The sequence below is a fragment of the Melanerpes formicivorus genome, unplaced genomic scaffold (assembly GCF_026170545.1).
Source record: "Melanerpes formicivorus ecotype bairdi unplaced genomic scaffold, bMelFor1.0.p_v2 SCAF_8, whole genome shotgun sequence".
NCBI lineage: Eukaryota > Metazoa > Chordata > Aves > Piciformes > Picidae > Melanerpes > Melanerpes formicivorus.
Window position 1 is genome coordinate 16873937 of NW_027142360.1, and position 27156 is coordinate 16901092.

General features: G+C 43.6%; 2 protein-coding genes across 7 annotated transcripts; one reads left to right on the forward strand and one right to left on the reverse strand.

The window, feature by feature from the left end:
* Positions 1-1380: 1380 nt before the first annotated feature.
* TMEM263 (transmembrane protein 263) lies at positions 1381-17026 on the forward strand. 3 transcript variants are annotated; one of them, XM_068142312.1, is made up of 5 exons: positions 1381-1474; positions 4889-4950; positions 5995-6115; positions 9820-9889; positions 15625-17026. In XM_068142312.1, the coding sequence occupies exons 4-5, from the start codon at positions 9826-9828 to the stop codon at positions 15909-15911; spliced, it is 351 nt and encodes a 116-aa protein (XP_067998413.1). In that variant the 5' UTR covers positions 1381-1474; positions 4889-4950; positions 5995-6115; positions 9820-9825; the 3' UTR covers positions 15912-17026. The 3 variants fall into 3 exon arrangements, with proteins under 3 accessions (XP_067998413.1, XP_067998415.1, XP_067998414.1); XM_068142313.1 differs by lacking the exon at positions 1381-1474 and adding an exon at positions 1763-1926; XM_068142314.1 differs by lacking the exons at positions 4889-4950; positions 5995-6115.
* Positions 17027-19467: 2441 nt separating this feature from the next.
* Positions 19468-26152, reverse strand: MTERF2 (mitochondrial transcription termination factor 2). Of its 4 annotated transcripts, none has more exons than XM_068142316.1 (2): positions 26106-26152; positions 19468-22096 (listed from the first exon to the last, which is right to left on the reverse strand). In XM_068142316.1, exon 2 carries the CDS (start codon positions 22086-22088, stop codon positions 20892-20894), a length of 1197 nt encoding a protein of 398 aa, XP_067998417.1. In that variant the 5' UTR covers positions 22089-22096; positions 26106-26152; the 3' UTR covers positions 19468-20891. The 4 variants fall into 4 exon arrangements, with proteins under 4 accessions (XP_067998417.1, XP_067998418.1, XP_067998419.1 ...); XM_068142317.1 differs by having other exon boundaries at positions 26088-26152; XM_068142318.1 differs by lacking the exon at positions 26106-26152 and adding an exon at positions 26001-26050.
* Between the last annotated feature and the right edge of the window lie 1004 nt (positions 26153-27156).

Below are 27156 nucleotides of genomic sequence, written 5' to 3' on the forward strand. Positions count from 1 at the left end.
CAACATCTAACTAGGTCTGCATACACTGCGGACAAATCTCTTTCAATTTCTTCTCACACTTGTGTTACTTCTCTCTGCACTAAATCCAGAGGTAGGCTGCTGAAGCTGGGGCCAATAAAGAGCCTGGCAAAGGCTTCTTTAGAGAGATCTCCATGGAAGCACAATGCTCCTTTTTAATTTCCATGTAGGAGCTGAGTTCATGCTTTGGATAGGGACTCATGATTTTGGAGGACTACAGGAAAGATTATCCTTCATACACACCTCTTTGAAGAGAGGAGGGTGGAGTAGCACAACAATCAAGCATGAAGCCAGGTAGAAGTAGGGCAGTATACTGACTTTACAAAGTTTTTAATCTTGTGAAGTATTTCATGGGGTATTTAGTATTTCTGTGCTGCTAAGAGTTCTGTTGCTAAACTCACATTTGAAGTACCTGCAACTTCCTCTCTCCTTTGGACATCCAACATTTCCATGCCTAACAAACTTGAAACTCACTATTCAACCTCAAAGATCCTGAGAGATTCACATGGACAAGTCCCAGAGAGGCAGTCAAGTGCCAGAAAACCTATCTCTAACCAACTATCCTCACTGGTGTAGTTACCTAGAAAGCCAAGCCCTTAAACCATCATGTCTACAACTTCATTCCTTTACAGATTGAATGTGAGTAGCTCCACTCATTCAAAAATGTCTGGGATAGTGAATGCAATGTAAATGCTCCTTAAAAAAAAACAGGATTCCTTGGAGTAGTGAATGGTTTTGGCCGCCGACCTGCTACCGTGCTGGGCAGTACTCCTTGCAGAAGGATACTTCTCCTTGCCTCAGAGAGCTTCTGCTGCCTCCCCTTTCTGCAATGGCATGATTAGGACACTCCAGGGATAATCTCACCCTGACCTCTCAGTCGAGGTGTCACCCAGCCCAACTTAACGCTACGAGCTAAGCTCCTGCACCTTGCACCATCTTAGCTGTGGCAACACTGTGGCCCCTTTCCTCATCTGCCTTACTGCTACGTGATACCTGCCACTTCAGTGCCCCGGACCCGCTGTTCACGGGAGGACCCCTAACGGCCTTTCAGGGGGCCAGGCCCTGCGTGGCTGGGCCTGCACGGCTCCCCGGTGGAGAAGGATGCCCGTGGGCTTGTGAGGATCGTGAGGGTCAGGCTAGGGCCTGCGTAGGCCCTCGGGAACTGCACGACCCCTTCGATGGGGGCCGGCACAGACGCGTGGCGCCGGAGGAGGAGGCTGGCGGGGTGGGGATGGGGTGGGGATGCCGTGGGGCCCCCCAGCGGCCCCGGAGCAGGGAGGCAGCGGGAACGGCGGCGCCTGCGCGCCCCCCGGCCGCCGAGGGGGCCGCGCCGCGCCGGGCACCGGGGCGGGGTCTGTGGGCGCCGACGGGGCGGGCGGCGGCGGGCGCCACGTCGGCAGCGAGCAAAGGCGCAGGAGTGAAGTGTGCAGCAGAGTCCGGCAGTGACCGCTGCGCGGTGAGTGAGGGATGAACTGTTGCCGTGTCTTTGGTACCGCTATTAGCTGGGGAGCCCGGCGGGCGGGCAGCCACTCTACCTTCCCTCCCTTACTCCCCGCGGAGGAAGGGAAACTTCTGGGGGAGGAGGCGAGAAGGGGCCCGGCGCACCCCGGCGGAGCTACTGGTGGGAGAGGCGGGCCCGCCGCCACCTGCCCCCAGCGCCTCCCGCCGCGCCGGCGGCCCGGGGCAGGCACAGCCCGCCTGCCTTTGTGCTTCCTGCCGCGGCACCGGGGGGGCGTGAGGGAGGGCTGGAGGGCTGGGCCGGCGGTAGGGGCTCTGCCGCGGCCTTGGCTGCCACGTCAGTGCCGCCTCCCTGCGCCGAGGTGGCCGGCGGTGCCCGTGGACGGCCCGGCGAGGGTGGCGGGCGAGGGTCTCTGTCGCGCCGCCTCCCGAGCTCCGCCGAGGAGGCAGGTAGCTGCGAGGGGAGGATGTAGCGGGGGCTGCGGGTACTTGGGGGCCCACTCTACGAAGAGGTTGAGGGGCCTTGACAAGCCGGAGTTGGCGTCTTCTCGGGTGCCGGGACCGGGCTCGGGGGTGGCTGCCGCCTCCTGCCCTGAGCCGGGAGCCGCGCTCCCCGCGTCCATGGCGGAGCGCCTCCCGCCCACCTGGGAGGGCAGCTGAGGGAGCCCTGCTCGCTTTGGCGTCGGCCTTGACTGGTCTTCTCCGCGAACGTCTTCTTACCAAGAGAAGCTTTGTTTCGGGTTTCCCTCTGTTCTTTTTAAACTTCACTGTGTTCAGATGTTTTCTGAGCTGTTGTTTATTTCATCCATTTCTCTCCAGTCTGGCTTGATGGAGTGGGATCCGAAGTATTTGGGAACAGCTTAGCTCTCTATGTTCACCTAGTTTAGGCATTTCTGTGGTGTGGCCTGAAAATAAAGGCAAGTTATTTTAGCCATGCAGCTGGTTCTGGTTGTTGTGTGAAGCTCATAGGCAGACTCTGCGGATGCGATTAAATGCTTCCTCCTGCTTGTTTCACTGGGCTGAAAGCGACTCTGAATCAGGATGTCGCTCTCTAAGGAGGGTAAATACCATGCAACCCGCTTCAGTGTTTGCTTCAGGCAGCATGTCTCAGTATAACTGAAAGGTTGCTTACAAGATAGCTGTATTTAATATGCAAGTACTTGTGTGCACGTCACTTTTAAGACTGCTTAGTAAATGCTATCTCGACGACGACTTCTTTTCTTATTTTTTTTAGGTGCTTTCTGTTAAGCTGTGGTTAAACGTTCAGCAGAGTTGGTGTTGCCTCCCCAGTACAGAACTGGGCTGTGTTGCAAAAATGCAAACCAAAAGGTGGTTCCTTGTCCAGCAAGTGAACAGGTTTAAATGTTAGGCAGGAGGGGAAAAAAGTTCATTATTTTGGTAGCTGTGGTGGCAAGGGAGTTCAGCTGTTTCACTTTTCTGGCTCTTAGGCCCACTTGGGTTGTGTCTTTGTAGGTCTCCTGGAAAAGACCTGAGGTATGTGTAAAGCTCAGGCTTTCGGAGAGCATTAGAAGAAATGGGGAAGACTCTGCTTTAGGAAGCTGAGCTCGAAGGAGGCAGAAAATGACAGGACTAGTAAAATGGAGCTTCCATGGTCTTTCTGAAGCTGTGCCCTGCACCTTAATGGAATTTACACTATAACTTACGGAAACCAGTTTTGGAGGACTACAAAAAGGGAATTTGGGTTCCTGCTGCCTTTGATTTGGTGTCTTGCAAATTCTTGCTTCAGAGAAAACTTGTTCAGATGTTCCCTAGAGCCTCTTCTGGAGGCTGATCTATAACTTAGTTGCAGATGATGTAGAAATGCTGGATTCTTTCATAGGCAGATACAATGCTGTAGTGTTCTAGGCATAGTTAAGGGTTGGGTTAGGTTTTTTTGCATTGTGATGTGTTTTATGATATAGATATGTTGCATTGCATTCCCAGCTGTGTGCTGAACCCTATATGCTGAGGGCCTGTGGTTTGTATTTCTTAGGACAGACTTGGCATCCCTTTTTTTAAGGGTGGGTTTGTAGCCCATCCTGCTATAGGCATAAAAATAAGCTGCGGTTCACTCCTGGAAACTTCTGTTCAAGTTTTTGTAGTCTTTCCCTGAAAACTCTTGTCTCTCTCTGGAACAGGCATGCTTACTTCCAAGCCTGTCTTGCATTGTATATAAATCTCAGTTCAGAACTTGGCCTTTAAACAGAGGGCTTTTTGAAATGTCAGCTATGCTTTTGGTTTTTAGCTACATGCTTTCTACGTGCCTGGATTTGTTGTTTTTTAGTTCAGTGCTGTTAGAATTGACTCTTCTTGCAGAAGTTCAGTCAACTGACTCCTTTGCATTAACTGACTGAAAAACACATTTCCATATTGGCTGTGCTCTGAGGGTTATGTCTGATAGAACTAACAGAGCACTCTTATCCATAACATGCTACAAGTCCTAATCTGAGACATAAAGCAGAGATGCTAATAGTCAGGGGTTGCTTGTGTGACTTGAAGCAGTATCCAGAAGAGCAGCCATGGATGACCTTTTCAGTATCATGTTTATTTCCTTACTTAATTTGGAAAGTTGAGCACTCTCACTTCCCAACATTGGTTTCTTAAAGTGTCATCTCTACATTTTTTAACCCTGTGTGTGAAAGAAATCAGGCTCACTTTGAAATCTGCTGCAGCTGCTGAAAGAGGGGAAGGAGAGCCATGCATATAGCAATGGTTTTCTTGTTTTCCATCAGCTCTGTAGCCAAACTTTTAAAGTGTATAGCTGTTGGGCAGGAGGAAGATAATTTTTTTTGTGGGGGACTAAGATCAGGCAACTGGTTTGCTTGCAGTTCTGTCAGGTGAATAGTTCCAGCACTGTCTGCTGCCACAGCTTTCTGAAGCAGCGTTGTGCTGCCAACTGAAATTGGCCCCATCCTTGGATAGTTTCTTTGCTGCCCGCAAATATCTGAGCAGTGGCATTGAAACAAGACAGTTTTTACTGGCTGCTTCTTGGGCCATGTTTGCTGTACTGAAACAGTAGAGCTTTTTGTTAGTGAAGTCAGAAAGACATCAAGAGCATCACCTAAAGCTTGTGAGGTTTCATGCACGCGTCGTAATGGAAGGATAAAATTTTGCGCAAATTTCTGATGAAGAACTGCAGACTTGTTAAGGAGAGGCTGTGGTCTTGATTACCATGCTGTGTAGAAATCCTCACAGCAGCACCTGGAGCAAGTAAAGTTTTCTCCATTGCCCAAGAACAGGTCAGAAATTGGTGTGTTGCCAAGATGAATCTCATGAAATTTTGGCATCTTAAGGCCATGCCATTTGTGCTGCTCCCCTGCTAGGGGCCTTTGCATTTGTGATTCCCACCATACACCCATGGCAGGCATGTGCACTATTCTGCTCTGTCACTAATCTTTTACTTTTCCTGTAGGTGTATGCAGAGTACTTCTGTGAAAACAACTAACTAGAAATCTTCACAAAGGAATATATTTGGTGAGAAAGTTTTAATCAGCTTTGACTGTGAATGTTTGTGTGGCTGTACCATTGCTTTCAGAACTCCTTAGCATTTTTATTCAAGGTTCTGTAAGAGAGTTAATTTTCTAAATAGTTCTTGAATTAAAAATCTTCTTGTGAACCATATCTTTGTTTGCAACTGTAAAACTTTGAAGCTTCTTATGTGCTTCATACTCTGACAATATGAAAGAGTGTTTTCTTTAAAACCAATTGAAATTTCCACTTTCATTCTTCTTTTTTTTTAGTATGAAAATTAATGCATATCTTAGTGTATTGTTAAAAAAGATGAAGGTAGCCCTTCTCTTGGAATGACTAGCACCCTCATAAGCATAGACAAAAAAACCACCCAGAAAGTAGTTTACATGTGTCCCTCTTTGAAGTCTCTTCTAAGGTCTGGGTCTGCTTCTGCTTCTTAACCTAAGAAAACGCAGAGCTTACCTATTCGTCTGCACAGATGAAGAAGGAAACTGGAGAGTGCCGCTGATATGCCAGATACCTGCTTTATGAATGTCTGTATGAGTTCTGCCAGGACTCACAGAGATCCTGCCTCATTCCACATGAACACTGAACGCAGGGGTTAAATGGAGGGTTTTCCCCAGTGACAGAAGACACTGAATTTGGCTTCACAGGATGAAAATGCAAAGAAAGATCTATTTGCTTCCTTGCGTTTTGCCTGGATTGATAGTCTGGGGGGTTTGGCCAGCCTTCACACACACTGAAGAAGATCCTGAAAAACATATCAGAAAAGTTCCAAAGTTCAGGCTTCTGATAAATCTTTGCCTCGTTGCATGTGCTTGCCAGTAATAATTATGACTAATGATTTAGTGCACAGGGAACTTTGAATCTGCAGCCTTCAACTGAAGCTTCCAAAGTTCCTTTAAATATGCCTGAAGGATCTAATTCTCTGCACGAAATTCTTATCCTTGCACTTCCAGGTCTGTGCCTTATGTGTTATCTGAGCTGTAATGTCTGCTGCATCTCCTGAATTTTGCTTTCTTCTTCTATGTGGGGAAACACCTTCAGCAGGGAATGTGAAAAGGAACCTCCCTTAGGATCCACTGCAGCCTGGTGACCAGGGGACTCTATTGCAAAGTGGGATATACAAGCTTGGATCTTAATAGACAAAGGAGACATTGAATTGCAGGTGAGTGCTTTCACCTTGATGGTATTAGATAAAAGATAATATGTGAGTTTTGCTTTTCTAACTTCCAGTTTTTGAGGGGAAAAAAATAGATCTTCCTGCCATCTTCATCTGAATAATGGATGAAGTCATCTGCCAACAAGCAGTTACTCTAGGCCTTTGATCTCCAGTCAACAGAAATACTCACTTTAAATCTTTGGAGGGGAGCCAGATTTAAGACACTCCTGTGCATAATATTTCCTGCTCACTGGGTATGCTACACCCTGTTGGGCACACAGGATTTTGGATCATTTTTCAGAGGTTCTTGGGTCTCCTCATGTGCTTAAATTGGCTGCAAGGATGTGTGGCACAGGCTGCAACCTAGGTATCTTAACATTTTGCTGCTCAGGTCCTTTGTTGGATTCTGATCTTGATTGTGTTTTGCTGGAGAGCTTCTGTAGAAAATGGAAAGGAGTTGAATTGTGTTTTTTGAGCAGTTGTGTGCCAGATTTTGTTTTGGGTCAAGCTGTGAGCCTTTTCTGACGGTAGTGTGATTCTGTTTTTGTTTGCACTGATGTAGCAGGAGAACAATGGGTAAAACCTAGCACAACCTTGCTAGGCACATCTCTTGCAGCATCCCTAAGGTGCTTCCAGGCACCTCTAGACCCATACTTCATACAATAGTTTTTCAACTTTCTGATCCACAGACCCCTGCAGCCTCCCTTTTGTGTAGAACAAATTCTATCCTACCAGCAGTGACTTACCTCCCTTACCTGCTGTTCTCAGGTCCACATAGTACTCGATGGACTTCCAGGGCCTGGTAGCAGCAGGTTACTGGTACCTGGGTCCATGTAGTTGTGAGAGTGAAGTATTTCTGTGGTTTATAAGGAGTTGTAATTGTGTTTTAGTCATTGTGTGTGAGCAACATAGTGTGTAATGTTCCTGTCTGCATCTTAAAAAGTAGCTTGTGGCAAAGAATTCTGCAACCTTGAGGTTCTAGGGAAGATAGGAGGGGAGGGAATGCCTAATCTTAAAATTTTTATTAGTGGTGTGATGGTACAAGCTTTGTGTTTGGTCATTTTGATTTTTAATTATTTCTTTTTTAAGTACTTTGTTGCTGAACTAGAAACTGTTGTGAATCTCCTCTGCCAGTACATTGATTTGCTCATTTGACTTTGCAGGAACTGCAGGCGAATAGGACAGTGGTCTAAATATGGAGAGTTATGAAAGGATCTTTTTACCTGTGCTGTTCACTAATCTTGCTCTGGCTCTTTCTGTTGGACAGGTCTTGTTTTAACAAAATACTTGCATGGTGCAAGTCCCATCTCCTATACTGATCCTCAGTCAGTCACTGGGGCTGTTTCTGCTCTCTTGATTGGATGGTGTTGGATGATAGGTTGGACTCAATGATCTTGAAGGTCTTTTCCAACCTGGTCTGGTCTATTCTATTCAGCACTGCTGTGTCCAGTGGAGAATGCTGACACTCATATGGACTCTTGTGACGCTTCCTAGCATTCTGCCATGTTCAAAACTCCAAATCCCCTTTAAACTTGTTGATAACCCCTGACAGTACTTTGTCTTTCCACATGAGATTAAATAGCCTCTGTGTGCTCTTACAAGGAATCGTTGAGAGAAGCTTTTTGGAAGCTCAAACAAGGAATTTCATGGGGGTTTCTTTGGGGAGTTGCACACTATCTAGACACAAATATATTACCAGAAGCAGTTCTTTATAAAAACTGATTTATCTTCCTTGAGTCTGCTTTAAAATTGTTTGGGTCATTTTTTCCTCATTTTTTTATTCCTTTGATTGCAGTAAGACTTGCTAGGTTGTGACTCTCATTTTACTTTTTCTAGGACCTTCCCTAATGCAGTGAATAAACTACTTCCAAATTCTGGGTAATCATCTGTGCTGAACATGTGGCCATTTTATTCATTGAAACATAGTTGCCTCAGCATTGTACAGATGTCTTGATCAAACAGTGTCAGGCCCGTCAGTTTCTTAGAGCATCTGCCTTCTCTTTCTTATCCTGTGTGATATTTTTGTTTGGAGTTGGAAAAAAGCAACTTACATGTAACTTACCTAGTGTGGATGGAATCCTTATATTGCTTTCAGCTAGCATTAGATGAATGCAAAGAAATTGTGTAGTACCTAAACCCAGTTTTTTCTCTGGACCTGACTGCCCTTGCTTGCTCCCTGTGATCAGATGGGTTCTTTTTTCTTCCTTTTTTCCCCTCAACTTACTGACCTGTGATTGATTCCTTGTTATTTTATTTGATCCTTGTTGAAGTGCCTCTTAGCCTGTATATATTTAGTCATCCATCCTGATATGCTGATACTCTACTATTGCTTAGCTTCTATGTTTGTTTCTAGCTTTTGAGAGATACTTGTTCAGCATTGCCATCAAATCAGCCATCCTGGGAGTAAGGCTTTTTTGCTGGTTCTCTGCTTCAGGTTCTTGTGTGAAGGTACCTACATTTTCTGAGCTGTGAACTGATACCCATAGTGCTGATTGTAAGGACTCTTTAATATTCATTTTAGGCTTGCTTCACATCCAAAGATCTGTCACTTAGTGTGTGGGTACCAATTTTTTCTGTGGAGTTTTGACTTCAGAATTATACTGTGAGAGTTTTAGCTGTTGTTTCCCAGGTGAGTCTTCCTACTCTCAAGTTCTGCTGCTGCCTCCTCATCCCTTCTTCAGATCCCAGTCACTGCCTTCTCATCCAGAGGTGGTACAGACAAATCTGAGCAAGGCAAGACAGGCCTGGGTTTTAATTTAATTTTATTTTTGGTGGTGGTGGTCAATGACTCCTGGAAGAAATTAAGTGATATAAGGGATTGCATTGCAGGGAGAAGGGAACTGGCAGGAAGATGGAAGAACGCCGAGTGGTATAATGCAACTCATTTTTCTGTCTCCTGTTCCTGACTACTTGCTAAGGAGGGAAATCAGGATTGGCAGGAGGGCTCAAAGAAGAAAGCAGAACTTCCCACTGAGGCACACATTGGTGTAGGAATAAAACAGGAGGAAAACTTGGATTACATGTTGGTTTCTTCCCTCTGAAGAGCTTTTGATTGGAGCTTTTTCCTGGGCTTTCCCATGCTGTCAGGGACTGCTGCTCCAGGAGACAGCTTTGGTGTAAAGACATTTTCTTTCTAAAATGCTTGCATTGGAAAGTTTGCATGGACGTAAAGCAGTCTGGTTCTGCCTCTATCACATGCTGTACAAGCAGTACTGCTTGGAGTGCATTCATTATGTTTATTCTATCTTGATTTCATGGCATTTATTCAAATTCTACTGCAAGAGCTTGTTTCTTTACTACCTTCAAGGTACTAATGGATCTTGTAGGCATGCTGCTGCTGTTTTTCTAGTGCCTACCACCTCTGTGACCACTGGGTTTTGTTACTGTATGACAGTGGCTGTTCTGTTGCCATACTATTTTTCTTCCTGATCTGCTTTTTAGGTTTGAGATGTGCTTGGTGTGAGGTGGCAGCTCTCACCAAACCTGCTGACCTAGTGGAGGGCTCCTTTTTGAAGTATTTTTTGGTTTAAGGGCACAAAATCACAGTCTGATAATGAAACAGCAGTAGTTTGGCAGGAGCTGCTAGTGTATCTAGTGATGACAAAGAATTTCCTTTTCTGTGGAACTTAAATTACATGAATTTTGCATTCATGGATTACATTTATATGTTGCCAGAAAAAATGTACAGCATATGTGAATTTCTTTTTTAGGCAATAATGAATCAAACAGACAAAAATCAACAGGAAGTCCCATCATGCCTTCATGATGAACCACCAGAAGGTATGTATTGGCTTTCATAATACTAAATAAATCCACAGGATTTCACCAATATTTGATACCTGCCTTAAAAAAAAGCTAAATGTTTTAACTTGCTTTAAGCAACAGTAACCCTGGGATGAGAGGGGTCTGAATTCTGCATTATCCTGATTAAAATAAGGCCACTTGACAGAACTCAGTGAACAACCCAAGTTTAGAGAAAGATGGGTGGATACTGAATTGCAGATTAGTTTCCAGAGATGTGAATTGGTCCAGCAAGTATTTATTTCTGTTGTTCATTATGTGAGATGGAAAGAGCCCAGCTTTGCTTTTGGAGGCCTTGCTGAGTTTGTAGTGCTTGTGACTTCTAAGCAAGATGTTTTTAGAAATGTGGAGCTTTATTTCTGCTTTGGTAACCCTTTTCTATCATGCAATTAACTGTGGTTCTAGATGTAGACTTAATCTCAGGGTTTCCTGAAAGGAAATGCATGCTTGACTTCATGCAGTGGTATCTTGGTCTCCTGAATCAAATGAATTCTAAATCACATCTTAGATCTGCAGAGGAAACGCAGTTGCAAACGAGCAGAGTTCCCTTCCAGACTGGGGAACAGCAGGATTAAAGAGTCCTCTTTGCATAATGTGACAGGAATCATTCCAGATCAAAAGCTGTTCATAGCATGTAGTTTGTGTTCAGTCTTCTCTTGCTCTAAGACCAATTGTGTTGGAAGCAGAGGTTGGTGAGTCCCCATTCTCCTTGGTTCATTGCTCTTACATTTGTAATAGCCCTTTAAAACTCTTTGGTTGTTTTGGTATTTTGTTTGCTTGGTTTTTCCTCTTTCCTCAATTTTTATATGTTGTATAACTGAACAATGTGCTTCACTTGAGCAGCAGTATTATTCACAACCTGTAGCAGAAGAGGTTGATGTGAATAGCTTACTTTACTGCCTAACAGTTGTTAAGAAAAACACAAAGATGAAAAGATGAGAGGAAAGGGGGAGAGTGTTTCATGGCACAGTGGTTCCTGAGCTCTGCTATACTTGAGCTTGTTACAATACAGTGTGCAGACAAATCTTTCTTTTTAAGCTCTTCGGGAGTTGTCAAGATCACAGAAGCATTTCTGAAAGCAAATGCCAGGTTGAAAACTAAGTCCTAATGTGCATCCTCTTCAAGACTAATGTTTAAGTCACTTGCCTTTTATTTTTTTTCTTTATATATTTCTTCCTTAAAAGATTGAATTGTGTTTTATACATCACAGTATCACAGTATCACTTAGGTTGGAAAGGACCTCAAGGATCATCAAGTCCAACCTATCAACACAGACCCCATGACTAGACCATGGCACCAAGTGCCACGTCCAATCTCCCCTTGAACGCCTCCAGGGTCGATGACTCAACCACCTCCCTGGGCATCATGTTCCAATGACGAATGACTCGCTCGGTGAAGAACTTCCTCCTCACCTCGAGTCTAAACCTCCCCTGGCGCAGCTTGAGACTGTGTCCCCTTGTTCTGGTGCTGGTTGCCTGGGAGAAGAGGCCAACCCCTTCCTGGCTACAACCACCCTTCAGGTAGTTGTAGAGGGCAATGAGGTCACCCCTGAGCCGCCTCTTCTCCCGGCTAAACAATCCCAGCTCCCTCAGCCTCTCCTCATAGGGCTTGTGTTCAAGGCCTCTACATGTTACAAAGATGTACAGTGGTCTGACTCATAAGCTACCACCAGTTGTTTCTTGAGGAAGGCAGTGAAACAAATGGGCATTCTTTTCCTTCCCAGAATATTCAGCAGGTTGTCCAATTCAGGACATAGCAGAGTCTGCCCATCACTAGGTAGAATCATAGAATCAGTGAGGGTTGGAAGGGACCACAAGGATCATCTAGTTCCAACCCCCCCCTGCCATGGGCAGGGACACCTCACACTAGATCAGGCTGGCCCGAGCCTCATTCAGTCTGGTCTTAAACACCTCCAGGGATGGGGCCTTAACCACCTCCCTGGACAACTCATTCCAGGGCTTCACCACTCACGGTGAAGAACTTCCTCCTCATGTCCAGTCTGAATCTCCCCACCTCCAGCTTCATTCTATTCCCCCTAGTCCTATCACTACCTGATATCCTAAGAACTCCCTCCCCAGCCTTCTTGTAGGCCCCCTTCAGATACTGGAACGCCACAATAAGGTCACCTTGGAGCCTTAGTATCATAGTATCAGTCAGGGTTGGAAGGGACCACAAGGATCATCTAGTTCGAACCCCGCTGCCATAGGCAGGAACACCCCACACTAGATCAGGCTGGCCAGAGCCTCATCCAGCCTGATCTTAAAAGGTATTGCAAGGGTTTATTTAAAATTTGTGAGCAGTTAAGATTGCTTGTCTTCTGCACAGTATCTTCTTTCTGTATGACAATCATCAGTTTGAATATAAAGTCTAAATAGGTGGAGAAGGTTGCTATAGTTGGAGTGGAATGAAACACAGTTTATCATAATGGAAACACCATCCTTGAAGTTTGGTGGTGTGGTTTTGTTTTGTTGTTTTTTTACTTTTGATTCTGTTTCACATTCACCCTTCAACCCTTAAGGGTCCAGTTAAATTGTTGTAATACTCTTGAAGAACCCTCTTTTAAACCTCATACAAAACCTTCATATATGATGCACTTACAACATCATGTAAAGGTGGCCAAAAGTGGATGGGAGGCTACCAGTTCAATGTTGGCAAGAAGACTGCCTCTCTGGACAGGCTGCCAAAATAAAAGTCCTTAGAGGAAAGGCTCAATTCCAAAAGCAGTTTGCAGTTTTTCATAAAGATATAAATACTTCCAGCTTGTCCACATCACACTTGATGAGCTTGGTGCCCAAAGGCTTTAAAAATATATATATGTAGGAGAAGCTTTTGTGCTTTGTGAGTGTGCTTCATTTTCTGCAAATGGTGCTGTCCTTTGCAACCTGTGCTCATTCAAACTTGTTTGATGTTGGTCTCCTTTCAGGAGGAAGCTGGCTGGCTGCAAGGTAGTGTGTCAGAGCCACCCCCCCCGAACAGAGAGCTTGTGACATATTTTCCCCAGATACAGGAGTGATCTGTTTTATGTCTCATACTTGTTAGAAACAAGGAGTTTAGGAATGCATATCCTAGAATAGAGATCAACTGGTAATAAAAACTCTTTGCAGGTGAAGGTGTTTACTAGATCTGAAGGACAATGCAAAGAGGAATGAAAAGGGAATGTGTCAATCATCATTAGAAGTTTCTGATGCACTAGGTCACAGTCAGTATTTACACTTGTGAAACAGGCTGGATGTCAAAGGATTGGCTCCCCAAAGTAATGTGAGGAAAAGCATGTCAGCATTACTTTTGCTAGTTTCCATCTTATTTTTTAAGTTGGCTCTGATGAGCCCTTTCTTGCTAGCATCAGGCATGGTTCACTCAAAAAGAGCTCTTAAAATTCAATGATAAACTTTACTCTTATTGACTCTGATACTAATCAGTTAGTTGGAAGAGAAGCACTTTCTGACCAGATGGGTTTTTTTGACCAAGCCTGTAAGTTTGCTGACACAAATCCTATAACAAATAACACCTAGACAGTGGTTTTTATATCAGGCTGTATATACTCCTCTCTGGGATTCTTTAAAAGCTTTCTGCATGTAAATTGAAATTCTGATCTCTCTGTGTTTGTGTTGAAGATGCATTTTTTGCTGGAGATGTACAAACTGAAAGCTGCTGGACTAGAATGAACCAGCAAGGGTATTACTTGGCTTTAAGTAGAAAGTGGTCATTGATGTTTCTAGTTTCCATGACACTTGGTTATCTCTATCTTAAGTAAAAGATTTTTTTGTTTGTTCTTGTCAAACTTGTAAGAAATTCTCTCATTTAGATGGCGTGTTCTGAACTATCCCAGACATGCACATAGGAGCCCTGAACGTCACGCTTTTTAAATGGATTGTTAGTGTTGGCATAATCACAAACTCCTGGGAGGTACATGAGAAGCTGTTCACTCCATTTTTCATCTTGTAGTGGATGAGTACCAGGAGGTAGCTCTTGAAAACTGTTCTGGATACAAGTTGCAAGCAGTCAGGGCACTGAAGACAAGAGACCTATTCTGCTGGTTCTCCTAAGGCATGCTGCAGTGCAGACTGAATGCATAGAGGTCTCTGGTGGACCTAGATCTGCTTTTTCTTTCCCCCTGCTTCTCTAGACTTAACTGCCCTCTTCCAAGCTTGTTCATTTTGCTGCTGATTCCATCACCTCTTTAGATGATGTTTGTTTCTTCCCTAGCTCTGCCCACTGTGGTTCCACTCGCTCTTTTCTTGGATCCCACTCTTTTTCTCTAAGAAAGGGAAGTGTATGTTACATCCCATGTATTATCTACAGATAGCTAGAAAATAGTGAAGACCTGTGGAATTCTTGCCCTGCTTGTATAAATTGGCTGTGTCTTGCCATAGTTCTCTGAAACTAAGTGTTTGGGGTTGGTGAAGAATTGACAAGACCGGATGTGAAAAATGCTTACATGGGCAGTGTTGTTGGGAAGACCAGAGATTTGTTTCTGGAGTTTGACATGGAAAGTGCATTGCAGATAAACATGTATCAGTGCTACTGATTGATATGTACAGGGGGTGGTATTTTTTTTGTGTGCTTAAATACAACATGGACACGCTGTTTTGTGTTGCTGTTTCTTCCTTGATGATTAGGCAGTAGTAGGGTGTGGAGTTGCCTCTAAAGGGAATTAAGACTGCAAGGTGCCTCTCTCTTTAGGATTTTGAAGGCTACATTTAGAAATACAAAGCAATTACTACTGTAGGGCCAAGAGGCTAATTCTGTGTGTCTTTACATTAATAGTTTCTATGGTTTTGATGCTAGTTGTACCATAAATATGGAATAGGAAATGACTTGTGGCAAGAAACTGCAAAATGCAGATTAAACTTTTCTTTTTAATGTTATGTGGACCACTTATGGTATTTAATGGCCACTGAACTTGGCCCTCTCCCTCCTCCCTTCCTGGTCCAAATTACAGAAGGACATTCATGGAAGAAGATCACATTTACATAGGTGATGAAGAAAGTGACTCAGTGAGGAGTTGGCATAAATTTTGTTTTCCTCGTGCTTCTTTCGACTTCTCTGATTGCTCTTGTTTGTAACCTTCTTTCTTAACCCCTGAACACAACCCTTGTAATCACATCTTCAAAATAGTAATTACTAAGGAAAGAAGCAGCTTTGTCTCAGAGTGAGCTTTTTTCAAAGAACAGCTCTTTTTTAATAAACCTTTGGCTCTTCTTCTCCAGGAAACTTTTTCCAGTCCTTCCTTAAAGATATGAACAACAAGGTCTGCACCTCTGTGAGTTAACTCTTAATATTAGGATTGAGGGAACTCTTACAATTAGGAGGGTGTGTTATCCCCCCTCCCCCCAGTAATAAAGTCCAGAAATGAGTGGATTGAAGGCTTTTTAATTTGAGACATCCCAGAGTTTGGGAAAGTAGTGAGGTAGACCAAGGATAGAAATTGATCACACAAGACTGGGAGTTACATGGCTTATACTTGTAGGCTCAGCGTTGACCTGTGTTCTAGCAAACAGCTTTGAGGTGTGTCTTGCTGCAGCAAAGCAGCTTATTTTTTTTGGAACTATGGTGGTGAGTGAGCATCCAAGAAATATAGCCTGCAGGGCAAGTGTATGTGGTGTGCAGTGGCTGCTAGGCTAGGAAAGGGAGTCCTTATGAAGAATGTTTCTTTTGCAAATGCTGTAAACACAGCACTGTAATTGACTTTTCTTGTTTGTTTCCTCCCTTAGGTTCACTAAAAGACCACCCGCAGCAGCAGCCTGGCATGCTTTCTCGCGTGACTGGTGGCCTTTTCAGTGTCACAAAGGGAGCTGTTGGTGCCACGATTGGAGGTGTTGCTTGGATTGGAGGAAAGAGCTTGGAAATTACCAAAACAGCTGTCACGTCTGTGCCTTCGATGGGAGTGGGGCTTGTCAAAGGAAGTGTTTCTGCTGTAGCTGGAGGTGTTACAGCTGTAGGATCCGCTGTGGCAAGTAAAGTGCCTTTAACAGGAAAGAAAAAGGATAAGTCTGACTAAAACAAAAACTGAGACATGCTCGATTCTCCAGAATACTACATCAGAGGCATTAAAATCTGCTAAGATTTGGACCATGAGAAGCCATGTGTCTTAGACACTTTATCTTCTACAGAGTTGTGCAAGTAACTCCATTTCATCTGAAAAGGCCAGAAGCAGCTTGGCTAGCACAGCTCAGGAAGATTTATTAGGACCTAGATTGAAGATTTGTATCTGGTGAAATGTTACACTTGTAACTATAGAAGTGAGTAACTGTATCTGAAGGGATAATATGTATTTGAATATTCATTTACTGTAAGTCTTTTGCAGTTTTGGACTAAAATGTGAACACAAACTTGGTAGTCTCTGCCGTACCATCAGTATGACGAGACGCCATTTACTGTTCTCAGTGGTTTCCACGTCCTCCTGATAAGGATGCTTCAGCTGTGTAACAGCATTGTTGGAGTACCCAAGTAGTTTGTTAAGAAACTGCATTTGCAGGCAGCCTGTAAACTACTGGTGACTGCATTCTGCTGGTGTGGACTGGAACAAATAGAACTGGAGGTGTGTAGGAATTGGAAATGAGATTGGGAGGTAGAGGTGAGAAAGTTCGACATGATAGAAGCGATCATAAAGAGTGAAATAACTGAATGCCTTATTAGAGGAAAAAAAAACTTTTTTTTTACTAGTTGAAGCTGTGTAAAGAACTGTTTTGTTGTTTCAGTGCAGTTCACAGAATGAGCTTTAGACTCTCTTCATGAATTCTGGTATCTGAAAGCTTGTCAGTTTTTACTGAAAAGAAGATTGCTCCATCTCAGGTGTATTTAATGACATGCATCTCTCTCCTGCAAGTGACAACTCATTTCTAATAAACTTCTTATAGACACTAGAAAAAGTACTAGCTTAATGCAAACTGGGCTGACATTTGTGGCCATCTAGGACAACTGTCTGACTTGAAAGCAATTCCTTTCATGTAGTTGGAAACCACTGAAGAACTAGCAAAGCTGTTCTCAGCTCCACGGTGCACCAGCTTAGCTTTCTGCTTAAATGCAAGAACTATTTCACTGCATCTTTCTCCCCAAAAAAGGGAGCTGAGGCCTTAAAAGAAGAAAAAAAAAAAAAAAAGGGGGGGGGGGGGGGGGGGGAGGCATGGGATAGAAAATGAAAAAGAAACATTCGTGATCCAAGTAAATGGTAACTGACAGATTCCACTGGTTGATACACCTCGGACAGGAACAGCTGTAGGTCCTCTGCAGTACATAAGGCAAAATGCACTTCTACAGACACAGCTTGAGGTTGCCTCAAAATAGAAGCTGTTGGTGATCTTTTGTGTACTGACTTTGCAAATAATAACCTCTTTGGAAGCCCCCAGAAGAAGGCTGTGAATGTTGTGCATGCAGTATTTTCTAAGAACTTGTGTTCCTACAGAGAACTTCTAAGCACGTAAGTTTACTTTTTTTCAGTGGCTATGGTTGTACAAGAAGAATATAGAGCAAGACTTTTTTTGAAATAATAAAAAAAAATTAGAACATATCACTTGTCCAAATCTTAGTTCTGTGTTCCTGGGTGTAAAATACACTACAGTAGTCACTGAGCCATTTGCACTTCCAGTGCGTTCTGGAACAGCTTAGTCCAGTATTGGTACTTGTATATGCCAGTAGCATGGGGGTTTGGGATGGAAAGAGTGAACACCCAACAGATGAGATTACCTGATCCTTTTGGTAGATGCAGAATAGAATAGAATAAACCAGGTTGGAAGAGACCTTCTAAATCATCGTGTCTAACCCATCATCCAACACCACCTAATCAACTGCACCAGCTACGTAGCTCCAGTCTGCTGCAAGGGTGTGATGAGGTAAGTTATGCAACAAGAGGAAGACCGGTTGTGTTTTATAGTCAAAGGCAAATCACATAGATCATAGTATGGTTCAAGGATAACCTTTAGCTCTAGAAATGATCTAGCTTGGATATTGGAGGTAGTTGAGCTGCAGCAAATCAATTGCTATGGGTTTCCTCCTGCGGTTTCCAGTGTAGATGTATCCCTAGAAAGCTACCACTGAACTCCAGAGTCAGCTGTTTGGAGTACAGTGGCACTTGTGACACTCAACTAAACCCTTCCTAATGGTTTTCTGAAAACACAAATGTTGAACTGGCCATGCCCCTTTTATGGCATTTTAATTTTTATACTATTGAACTTGCTGCAAACCAAGTGTAGTCTGAAATAAGCAATGTTTGATCTGTAGAGAGCTGCCAGCACTTCATTGTGTTTTGTTCTTAACATATCCTGTAGTTACTACTTCTGCATCTTGTAACAAACACTTTAACATGGCATCTGGTTTTAGTTTTTTGAAAAGAGCTTTGTTCTATATCCTGCATATTTCCCACTTATGAAACTTGCTTTTGTCTTAACTTGTTCTGATTCTGTCGTGACAACGTGCAAAACGTTAAATTTTGCTGTTTCAGACATTTGAAAGCTTCCTTAGTTAATTTTTGGAGAAAGGCATGCTTGGGTGTAAATCTTCCCACAGGATCATGCCCCAGACTGTCCTTTATCTGCATCTAAATAGTGCCAACCAGCTCCTAACAAAGCCTGTAGCTCCACTGGGTAGGCTGTGCATCAAGTCCCTTGTATTAATTTTGTTTTCCCTGGGAGTTGAGGTTTGGGGCTACCCACTTTTAAGATTGTAGTGGGCTCAGTGGAATATGAAACTGGAATTTTCAGGGGGAGAGGGATTGTTCTCTTGTCTTAGGATTGTTTTTGTGGTGGTTTCATTCCAGTCTCCTTTTCCCAGCCCCATTTCAAAAGGGGAATATGAAAGCTACTTACCTGACTGCTGTGTAAAGAGAGACTGGTCTACAGGCTTGTATCTGCCAGATTTGCAGTATAAACTTGCTCATGTTCACTGTGAGTGAACAGGAACAGGTAAGGAAGCAGATTTCAGGAATACATCTTGCTAACTGGGAGCCTCCTTGCAGTTTTAATTATAACTGAATCCCATGAGAAGGGAAATAGGTTCCAAGTATGGAGTTATGAATTAAGGATTGAATGAATTTTGGCCTGCTGGTACAGAAGGAGTCTTTGCTTATGCTTTCCTTTTGAAAGGGGAGGAGGAGAAATTGAAACATTCAGAATGGACAATGTGTAGTAACTCTGGCTGGGACTCAATTAAGGAAATATGTCACTTTCCTGTTTTGCTTGTTCCCGCTGGAGATACTCCATCAAGTTATGGAGAAAAGCTGTTTCAGGAACTTTTAAAAACATACCTGTAGAAAAGTCAAAACTAAATTTTTCAAGGAAAACATGTTTTGGTTTCCTTTTCATCCAAAACCACTGATGCATTCTGTGGTCCAGCATTAGAGACTGTAGATGCTTCAGCTCCAGGGAGCTGAAGTCCCTGTGTGTCTTGAGGGGAAGGATGCTTTTGAACTCAAATAATACTGTGGTCTGCTTAATAGCTGACCATTGCAAGACAGTCAAAAAGTGACAAGGGCAAATTCCTGTGAATTTTTAATAGGGCTATCTTCCCAGTTTCCTCTTAGAACATGATAATGTGTTTCAAAGAGTAGGCAAAGACATGACTTAGTAACACAGCTGACTTTTATTGTACTAGTGGTACGTGCCCTTTGAATTCTTGCCAGTCATGTGTGCTCTTACAAGGGTGGTATTTATCCCTGCAGGCTGCTGTCACGTCCACATTTGACCACATGGCAGTGAGTTTAAGACCTTCAGCTGTTGAGAACTTGGCACTGCTCTAACCAGATGTTTCTAGCCCATTCCAAGGTTGCAGCAGATAATGTGGCAGGCTATCTAAAATCATCATCTTGCAGTCCACTCTCTAAACCAGTAATTCAATACCCGCTTTCCTAGGCAATTTAAAACTTTCCCTGAAGAAAAGGAACTCTATGCTTGCTGCCAAAATGGGGTTTAAAAATTACCTTGAATAATGGCCTGAAGCGAGGGGGTTGTGCAACTGTTTCTTCCTCATGCTGTCAAGAGGGAATGTGTATGGAGCACTTGCTTAGGAAAGCCTTTCTGAGAAGTAAAACTGATGATGATCCTAATGCTATTGAGATGATTGTCAAAGATGCTACTGTCTTGTGTTATCATTTGCCAGCCCATAAATGAAAATTAATAAAGTCCCCTGAGAACTTAAACACAGACAGTTACTATTTTGAAAGCCAGCACTTGTCAACAATTACCATAGTGTTATCTGAGAAGCAATATTGCCCATATATATTTAGAAACTCTGGCAGCTGTTTGCAAATCTGGTAGTCATTTTTAATCACCAGTGGTTTACAGACTAGAGTTTTGTTACATCTAATATAAAAGCATGACTTTTTCCTTTCTCATACAATCATCTTGAGCTCACTTGGATCTCTCCCTGAACCTCAACAGCGAAGAAGAAATTGAGAACTAGACAATAGCACTAGAAGTATTTCCTCCTGTTCCAAAGCTCTTGCAAAAGCAGCGAGTTTGGAAGTCTCAGAAACGTAAAGGAGGTTGTCTTGTAGTTGCTTTGCATTATGGTTGTACACAAACATACTAGGGTCTCACTGTAGCAGTCACTAAATAAAAAATACTTTGCTCTGCACTCTAGCTAGGTTTTCCTATGTGAGAAGTCAAGTCTGCAGATTGGGATACAGGAGCTTTTGGAGCTGCTCATTCCAAGAGTCTCCAGAAGTCAGTGAGCCAGCGTGTTGATGAACACTGCTGGACAAATCACTCCCCTTTTCTCAAGAGAATGAATGTGCTAACTACCCCAGCGGTTAATGCCCTGTTAGATAAGGAAAAGTAACAGAAGCAAAAAGAGAAAAGTGAAGTACTCCCTGGGAAAAAAAGGTGACCTTAATCACAAGCAGGTTACTTGAAAGCATTGGAAAGCTACAATTGCATAATGACATTATGCCTAAGACCCACCCCAGGACAAAGTACAATTCTCAGAGAGCTGACATCACCTTTTCTCTTGATATTTTTCTTTTGCATAACCAAGTACAGCATTTAACTTAATCTTCAATGTGTATAGGAGCCACAGGATTAAAAATTGGTCTCTCCTCCTTTGATTGTATCTTACCATAGCTGGCTTCAAACTCTTTCTTAGTACCATTCAAGCTTTCTAGATTTCCACTCTTTATATCATAACCCAAAGCAGAGAGCTTTTTAATTCGGTACTGAACAATTTGTGTTGTCAGCTCTAGCACCATTGGTGTCTCTCTGATCTGTTCCACAGAAATTCCTTCCTTCAGTAGTCCTTCAAATCTTTCCTCCAGAACTGGAACCGAATAGTAGAGAAGGGCTGGGCATTTCAGCACCAGCTCTTTGAATTCCTGATCGCTGCACTTAAAGATGTTTTTGGAAAAAAGCATACTCGTCTCCATAGTAGTTGGACTAAGTTGAAAGATAAAACCTTTAAGTTTGGATAGCAGCTGCAGAACCTCATTGTCAGTGAAATTCTTCTTTTGGAGAAATTCCAAGTTCTCCTGGATTGTGGTGGAGGAGTGTAATAAAATGAATGGGTTTTGGCTCAACAGCTTCAGGATCCAGATCTTCATATTTGCATCAGAACCCCCTACATTCAAATAATGTTTTTGTAATGTCTCTATCACGCTTTTGTTTTTCTCAACAGGATTGTGGAAAATATTGGGTGCACTTGTCAGGAATCTGGTGATTATGTTATTCTTAAGTCCCAACTCTTGAAAAAACAGTATGTTTGCCTTCTGGTTCTCATGATATTTAGTAGTAAAAAAGGACTCTGGGAATTGTTCTATCAATGTAATCAGCTGTTTTTCATTCTGGCATACCAATTGCCACAGAGCTCTTTGAGAGTTTACCTCTGCAGGGGTGTGCAGAACCGCCTCTGGGCAGCGTTCTAAGATGTTGGCTACAGCGGCCTCATCCGCTCCCATTTCTTGTAAGATGCCAGCAATTTCTTTCACGTAGGCCACATCCTGGAGAAGGACCCATTCCTTCAGTCTGCGTATTTTCTTAATGTCAACTGACAATTTGTAGAGACTCTCAACAGTTTGTTTATTTTCCTCTCTTGATTTTATATCAGTTGTGTAAGTGGAATGCATTAGGAAGCTTCTGTTTGCTGCTTCATGCCACACCGATGAAAAATTCAGTCCCAGGTTACAGCACTGAGATCTTGCCAGCAGAAGAGTAAATGTATCTCTTGCACTATGAGCGACTCCTCTCAACATCATGGACAGCCCTGTGGAGAAAGAACAACTGTAAGAAAACACATTTAAGGCACAAATTCATACTCAAGAGATGTTCATATTTAGACTGAGCTGGTATGAGAAATTGCTCTCAACAGTGTTTTTCATTATTCATTATCAGCTCTCATGTGAGAGTGAGGCAAAAAACCCACAAACAACCCTTTTGAAAGGTTAATGCTCTCATGGATACTTCACTGCAACAGCAGCATGTGGAGGTAAGAGACGTGATGCGGGGGCAGCAGTGTGTCCCTATAAATGCAGTCATAGAAAGGTCAAACTGGGCTGCTTCCTGCTGCTAAAATTGTTACTACATTAAAGCTTGCTCACACTATACTAGAGAGATGTTTCATGCAATTAAATTAGACACTATGCTACTGAATTAATTTTTCAAAAGCAGCTTAACTGTCTTTCTCAAAGTATTTGCTTAACTTCTCAAGTATGGAGCATGATTTTTTCATTCATGTGTCAGAGACCCTCCCCAGTGCTCCCTTCAGCAGCACCTCATAGCTTTCCTATGTTATGAAATAACTCTTGTTATAATTAAGAAAAAATCATTGAAACTTTCCTCTGTGTGTTTTTCACTAGCTGAGTCAGTTAATTGGGTTCTGAATAAGCACACTGGTGATCTGGGGGAGGAAGTAGGGTGTAGTATCTTCAGGCTTTCATTTGCCTCTTCCAGTATGTACTTTGCTACAGCTGCCCTTTGCACCAACACCTTTTTTCTGTCTCCAGGTCACTCCTGTCATTGCAACTAACTCCCTGGCGGGCAGAGTTCCTGGGAAATAGGTGCTTGGCTGTGCTGGAATTGCACAGCAACCACAGGGTAGTTTGGCTAACCCTATCCCCATCTTTTCTCAAAAGTACCTGTGTCAGGCATTGCCAATAGGACATGCGCTGCCACCTGCTCTGCAGTGGCCAAAGTACCTTTCACCAGTGTATCTTTAACTTCCTCAGCTGGGGTTTTGTGACAACCTTTTGGAAGCACAGAGCGTGACAGGGCAAACCACTGGTCTGTGAAACACTTGCACAAACTGCTGCCACTAGCATGCTTAAAATTGCTGAAATTGAAAACAAAACCACCGGTTTAGCATTTGAAAAGTCTGTTTCTACAGTTGCTTTCATCTCCCCCAGAGCAAAGAATGTTTCCAAAAGTACCTCCATGAGCACCCAGCTGAATTCTTTTTGTTTATTTTTTAGGAGGCAAAAAGCTGTTAAAATCGTGCAGTCTAATCTCCTGTACATCAGACCAAGAAGTCTATTGCAGGAACAGTTTCACAAGAGCTCTAGAATCTGCTTTCTAGCCCATCTTTTAAGAAAGATGGTTTGTTCAGAGTACTGAAGTGACAGAGCCTCCAGCTAGTTGGTAGGTAAGGTCAACTATTTTCCAAAGGTAAAATACTTTTGTTTTCAAGAAAGTGTACCTTTGCTTATAAGGTGGTGGTTTTCAGCTTCTAAAAGCTGGACTCTCTTTATGCTACTGTATCATAAACTAACAGAATAAGACATCATTTCCTGTATGCAAACTAATGTAACAGAAGCTGTTTGTCAGTAACTTGGGGGGTTTTGTGGTAGAGGTTTGATACTGCTTGCTGAAGCTGCTTGTGTCAGAACCCTAAGGCTAAAGATTTTATCTTCATAAACTGATTTGGTAAGTGCTGTCCAGCAAGCTCCACCACAGAACAGCAACCTTTCCCAAGCCCTGAAAGCACTGTAAGTGTAGGTCAAGTCACAGACTTTTCATGTGCTCACCTTTCTGTGTTCTGAAAAATTGACTGCCTCACAAGGACTGCAAACTAAAGCTGCTCCTCCACAAGGAGTGACACAACTGCCTGTGTCTAAATACTCTGAGTAATCCTATTGAATTTGGTGGGTCCAGTCAGAGTTAGTAAATCTCTGAAGGATCAGACCTTTCTTCATTAATGCTCCCACTCTGCTGGAAACTGCCAGCAAGATAAAGCACTGTTAAAATTGTTTGGGATGTCAGATGATGCTTCCAAAGTACAAACTGGAAAAATAAGTAACCATGACTTTTACTTCAATGTGTAATCCTGCTGCTAAACAAAATTGCCTTGTGAGTAATGCGTTCACTTAAAATGCAATCACTTTATCTATTACAGAGCTTTAAAAAACTCTGATATTGTAAGTTGTGCTCTTCCAAGGTCTGACATGAAAACAATTGGTATGTTCACATAAAAGAAACTTTGTATTGTCTGAAAACATTTGACACATCACTGTTTTTTCCTTAGTGAGGATCCTCTATGCAGGAATACATAGTACTATGAAAGGAAGGAATATTTAATTGGCTAAGCCCCATCTGACTGGGGCACTAAGGAGCTCTTGTAAAGCACTAAGCAAAATACAGCATCTAAAGCAAGATCAATGTATTTTAATGTTAGGGTGTTCTGTAGAAACTGAGATTAAGAGTCCCTAGATGACAGTACTGCATTTCCAGGGTATGTAACCCATTCAAAAAGTTCAGACTTCTCTTAAAGCTTATGCTGGACTACTGTGCTAACATGCAGGATCCAAACAGAATTTTTTGCATATGTATACTGCTGTGGGGATTATAAATCAATTAAGAAAAAAAACCAGCCAACTCAGACTTTTGCTCTCGCTGCTAGCAGCATCCTCTCGTCACCAGGTGTCGTAACAGCAGTAAAAAAGTGAACTAATGCCCTACCTAGAAGTTATCTGGGATCCTGCTTGCTAGCACACTCACAGTGATCTGTACCTACAAAGTAAAGGTGTTACAAATTTCATTATTTACTGAGACCCCTATGTATCCTCCATAGGAAATGGATGCTAGGATCAACTGTCTGATTCATCCCTCATTTCATTCAGAAATGTTTAATTTCTCAGTGTGTATTTTGAGACTCAAATCTCATTTTTTAGAAAAATTAGCAAATCAACCTTTTTGCTCATTTATTTTTCAGAAAATCTTTCACTAAAGAGAGCAACAGTATGGCTACTACTGCATGCTCATCACTGCCCTTCTCGTTACAGCAAACCTTTGCCACATCTTGGTGGACTGTAGAGAATTAAACTATCAAGTACCTGTATGGGATGAACAGTGAAGAGTAGCTATCTGTCTAGAAAAGCACAGTGTAGACAGGAATGAAATAGATTGTGAAGAAAGCTGGAGCAGCTTTGTTGGTTAACGCATAGTAGACTAAGCATTCGCGCTGCTGCACTTCTGAAAAACGAATCCCTGCTTTTCATCAGTCACGGAAATGAGGTAAAGAGGGATTAGAAAAATAAACTAGACAAACACAAAGCTTCCCGAGGGGTGGGGGGAGTGGAAAAGACTATCCTAGCATAACCCAGGTTGGTGTCTAAGAGCTCAAAGCAGGGTCTGCAATGAGCTAAGATCAGGCTGCTCTTCCCAGTCAGGTCTTAAAAACTGCCATGGAAGCATAGCACTAAAACTAAGCTGACGGTCACCAAGTAAGGCTTTTTTACCACAGGGAAATCACTAAGTTCTCAATCACAGCCTGGTCACTTAAGCCTGGCCACCTCGACGGTCCGTCCCCGCACACCCCCTTCCTCTCCCTCGGGACTCCGCTTGGGGGTGCAAGGGAAGGCTTACTGGCAGGCAGCACTGGAGCTGAAGGCGGGCAGGGCTCCTGCGCGGCGCCCGGAGCCTCGCTACGCGGTTTGTGCCGCTGCTGCCAACGTCACCCGCAGGAACGTCACTCGCACCCAAGGGTTCCCTTCCCAACCACGCATCGTTTGAAAAGCAAGCAGCTTCTCTTTATGCGCCTCGCCCCGTTTATCTCCAGGCCGTCACTGTTAAGACACGGCCGCGTCTGTCGTCAAAGCACGGGAGGCCAAATGTAACGTCATCCAGGCCGCTAACGACGGCGTGGCGGCTGAGGGCCGCTCCAAGGCTTCCCTCACCCGCCAGTGCTCGGCCGAGCCGGGCTGCCGACGAGGTGCGTGTCGCCCCTCACCCCTGGCCCGGCGGCTGGTGTGACGCCAACCCACCCAGCCGCTGCGCCTGACCTGGCTCTCGGCCGTGGAGCGCTGCGCCGCCGCGCTGGTTCCTACCACTGGCGCCACCCGGGGGTGGCGGGGGTGAGGAAGGATGTACCATGTGACGGCCGCGGCGGGGAACTGCGAGTGGCAGCGAAGGGCGTAGAGTCGTTTAGGTTGGAAAAGACCTTTAAGATCATCGAGCCCAACTGTGCGGTTTTGAAGTCTCAGTGTGCAGCAAATAAGCACTTTTTTTTTGCCTTACAGACGTGAATCTGCAGTGATTCATTTCTTGATGCACCCTCTGATTAATCAGTGTGGAAAGTGGGCTTGCAAGGTCTCTGTGCTGTGAAAGCATCAAAGGTTCTTCCACCTGCTAAAACAGACTTTGTTATGATTAGAGAGAGTTACAAGTGGTTGGATTTAAACAGCTTTCAAGCGAGAAATAGTAAAGAAAAACAAAATTATTTGGAAAATCAATCATTTTGATGTATCAAAATCACATTGAAGGGCTGAGGCCAACTGTATGAGATTCAACCAAGGCCAAAAGTGAGTCTCATGTTTGGATCACAACAACCCCATGCAACGCTACAGGCTTGGGGCAGAGTGACTGGAAAGCTGCCTGGCAGAAAAGGGCTTAGGGATGCTGGTTGACAGCCAGCTGAATGTGAGCCAGCAGTGTCAAGAGTAGTGTGGTCAGCAGGATCAGGAAAATGCTCATGTACCTGTACTCAGCACTGGTGCACCAGAGCTAGAATATTGTGTTCATTTAGCCCCTCACTGCTGTAAGTACCCTGGGCTACTGATGAACATCCAAAGAAAGGCAATGAAGCTGGTGAAGGGTCTAGAGAACAGGTCTATAAGACCAGGAGCAACTGAGGAAACTGGAGGTTTTTAGCCTGGAGAAAAGGAGACTGAGGGTAGACTTTTTTGATCTCTACAACTACCCGAAAGGAGGTTGTAGCAAGGTGGGTGTTCTCTTCTCCTAAGTAATAAGTGATAGGACCAGAGAAATGGCCTCAGATTGTGCCATGGGAGGTTTAGGCTGGATATTAGGAAACGTTTCTTCACTGAAAGGGTT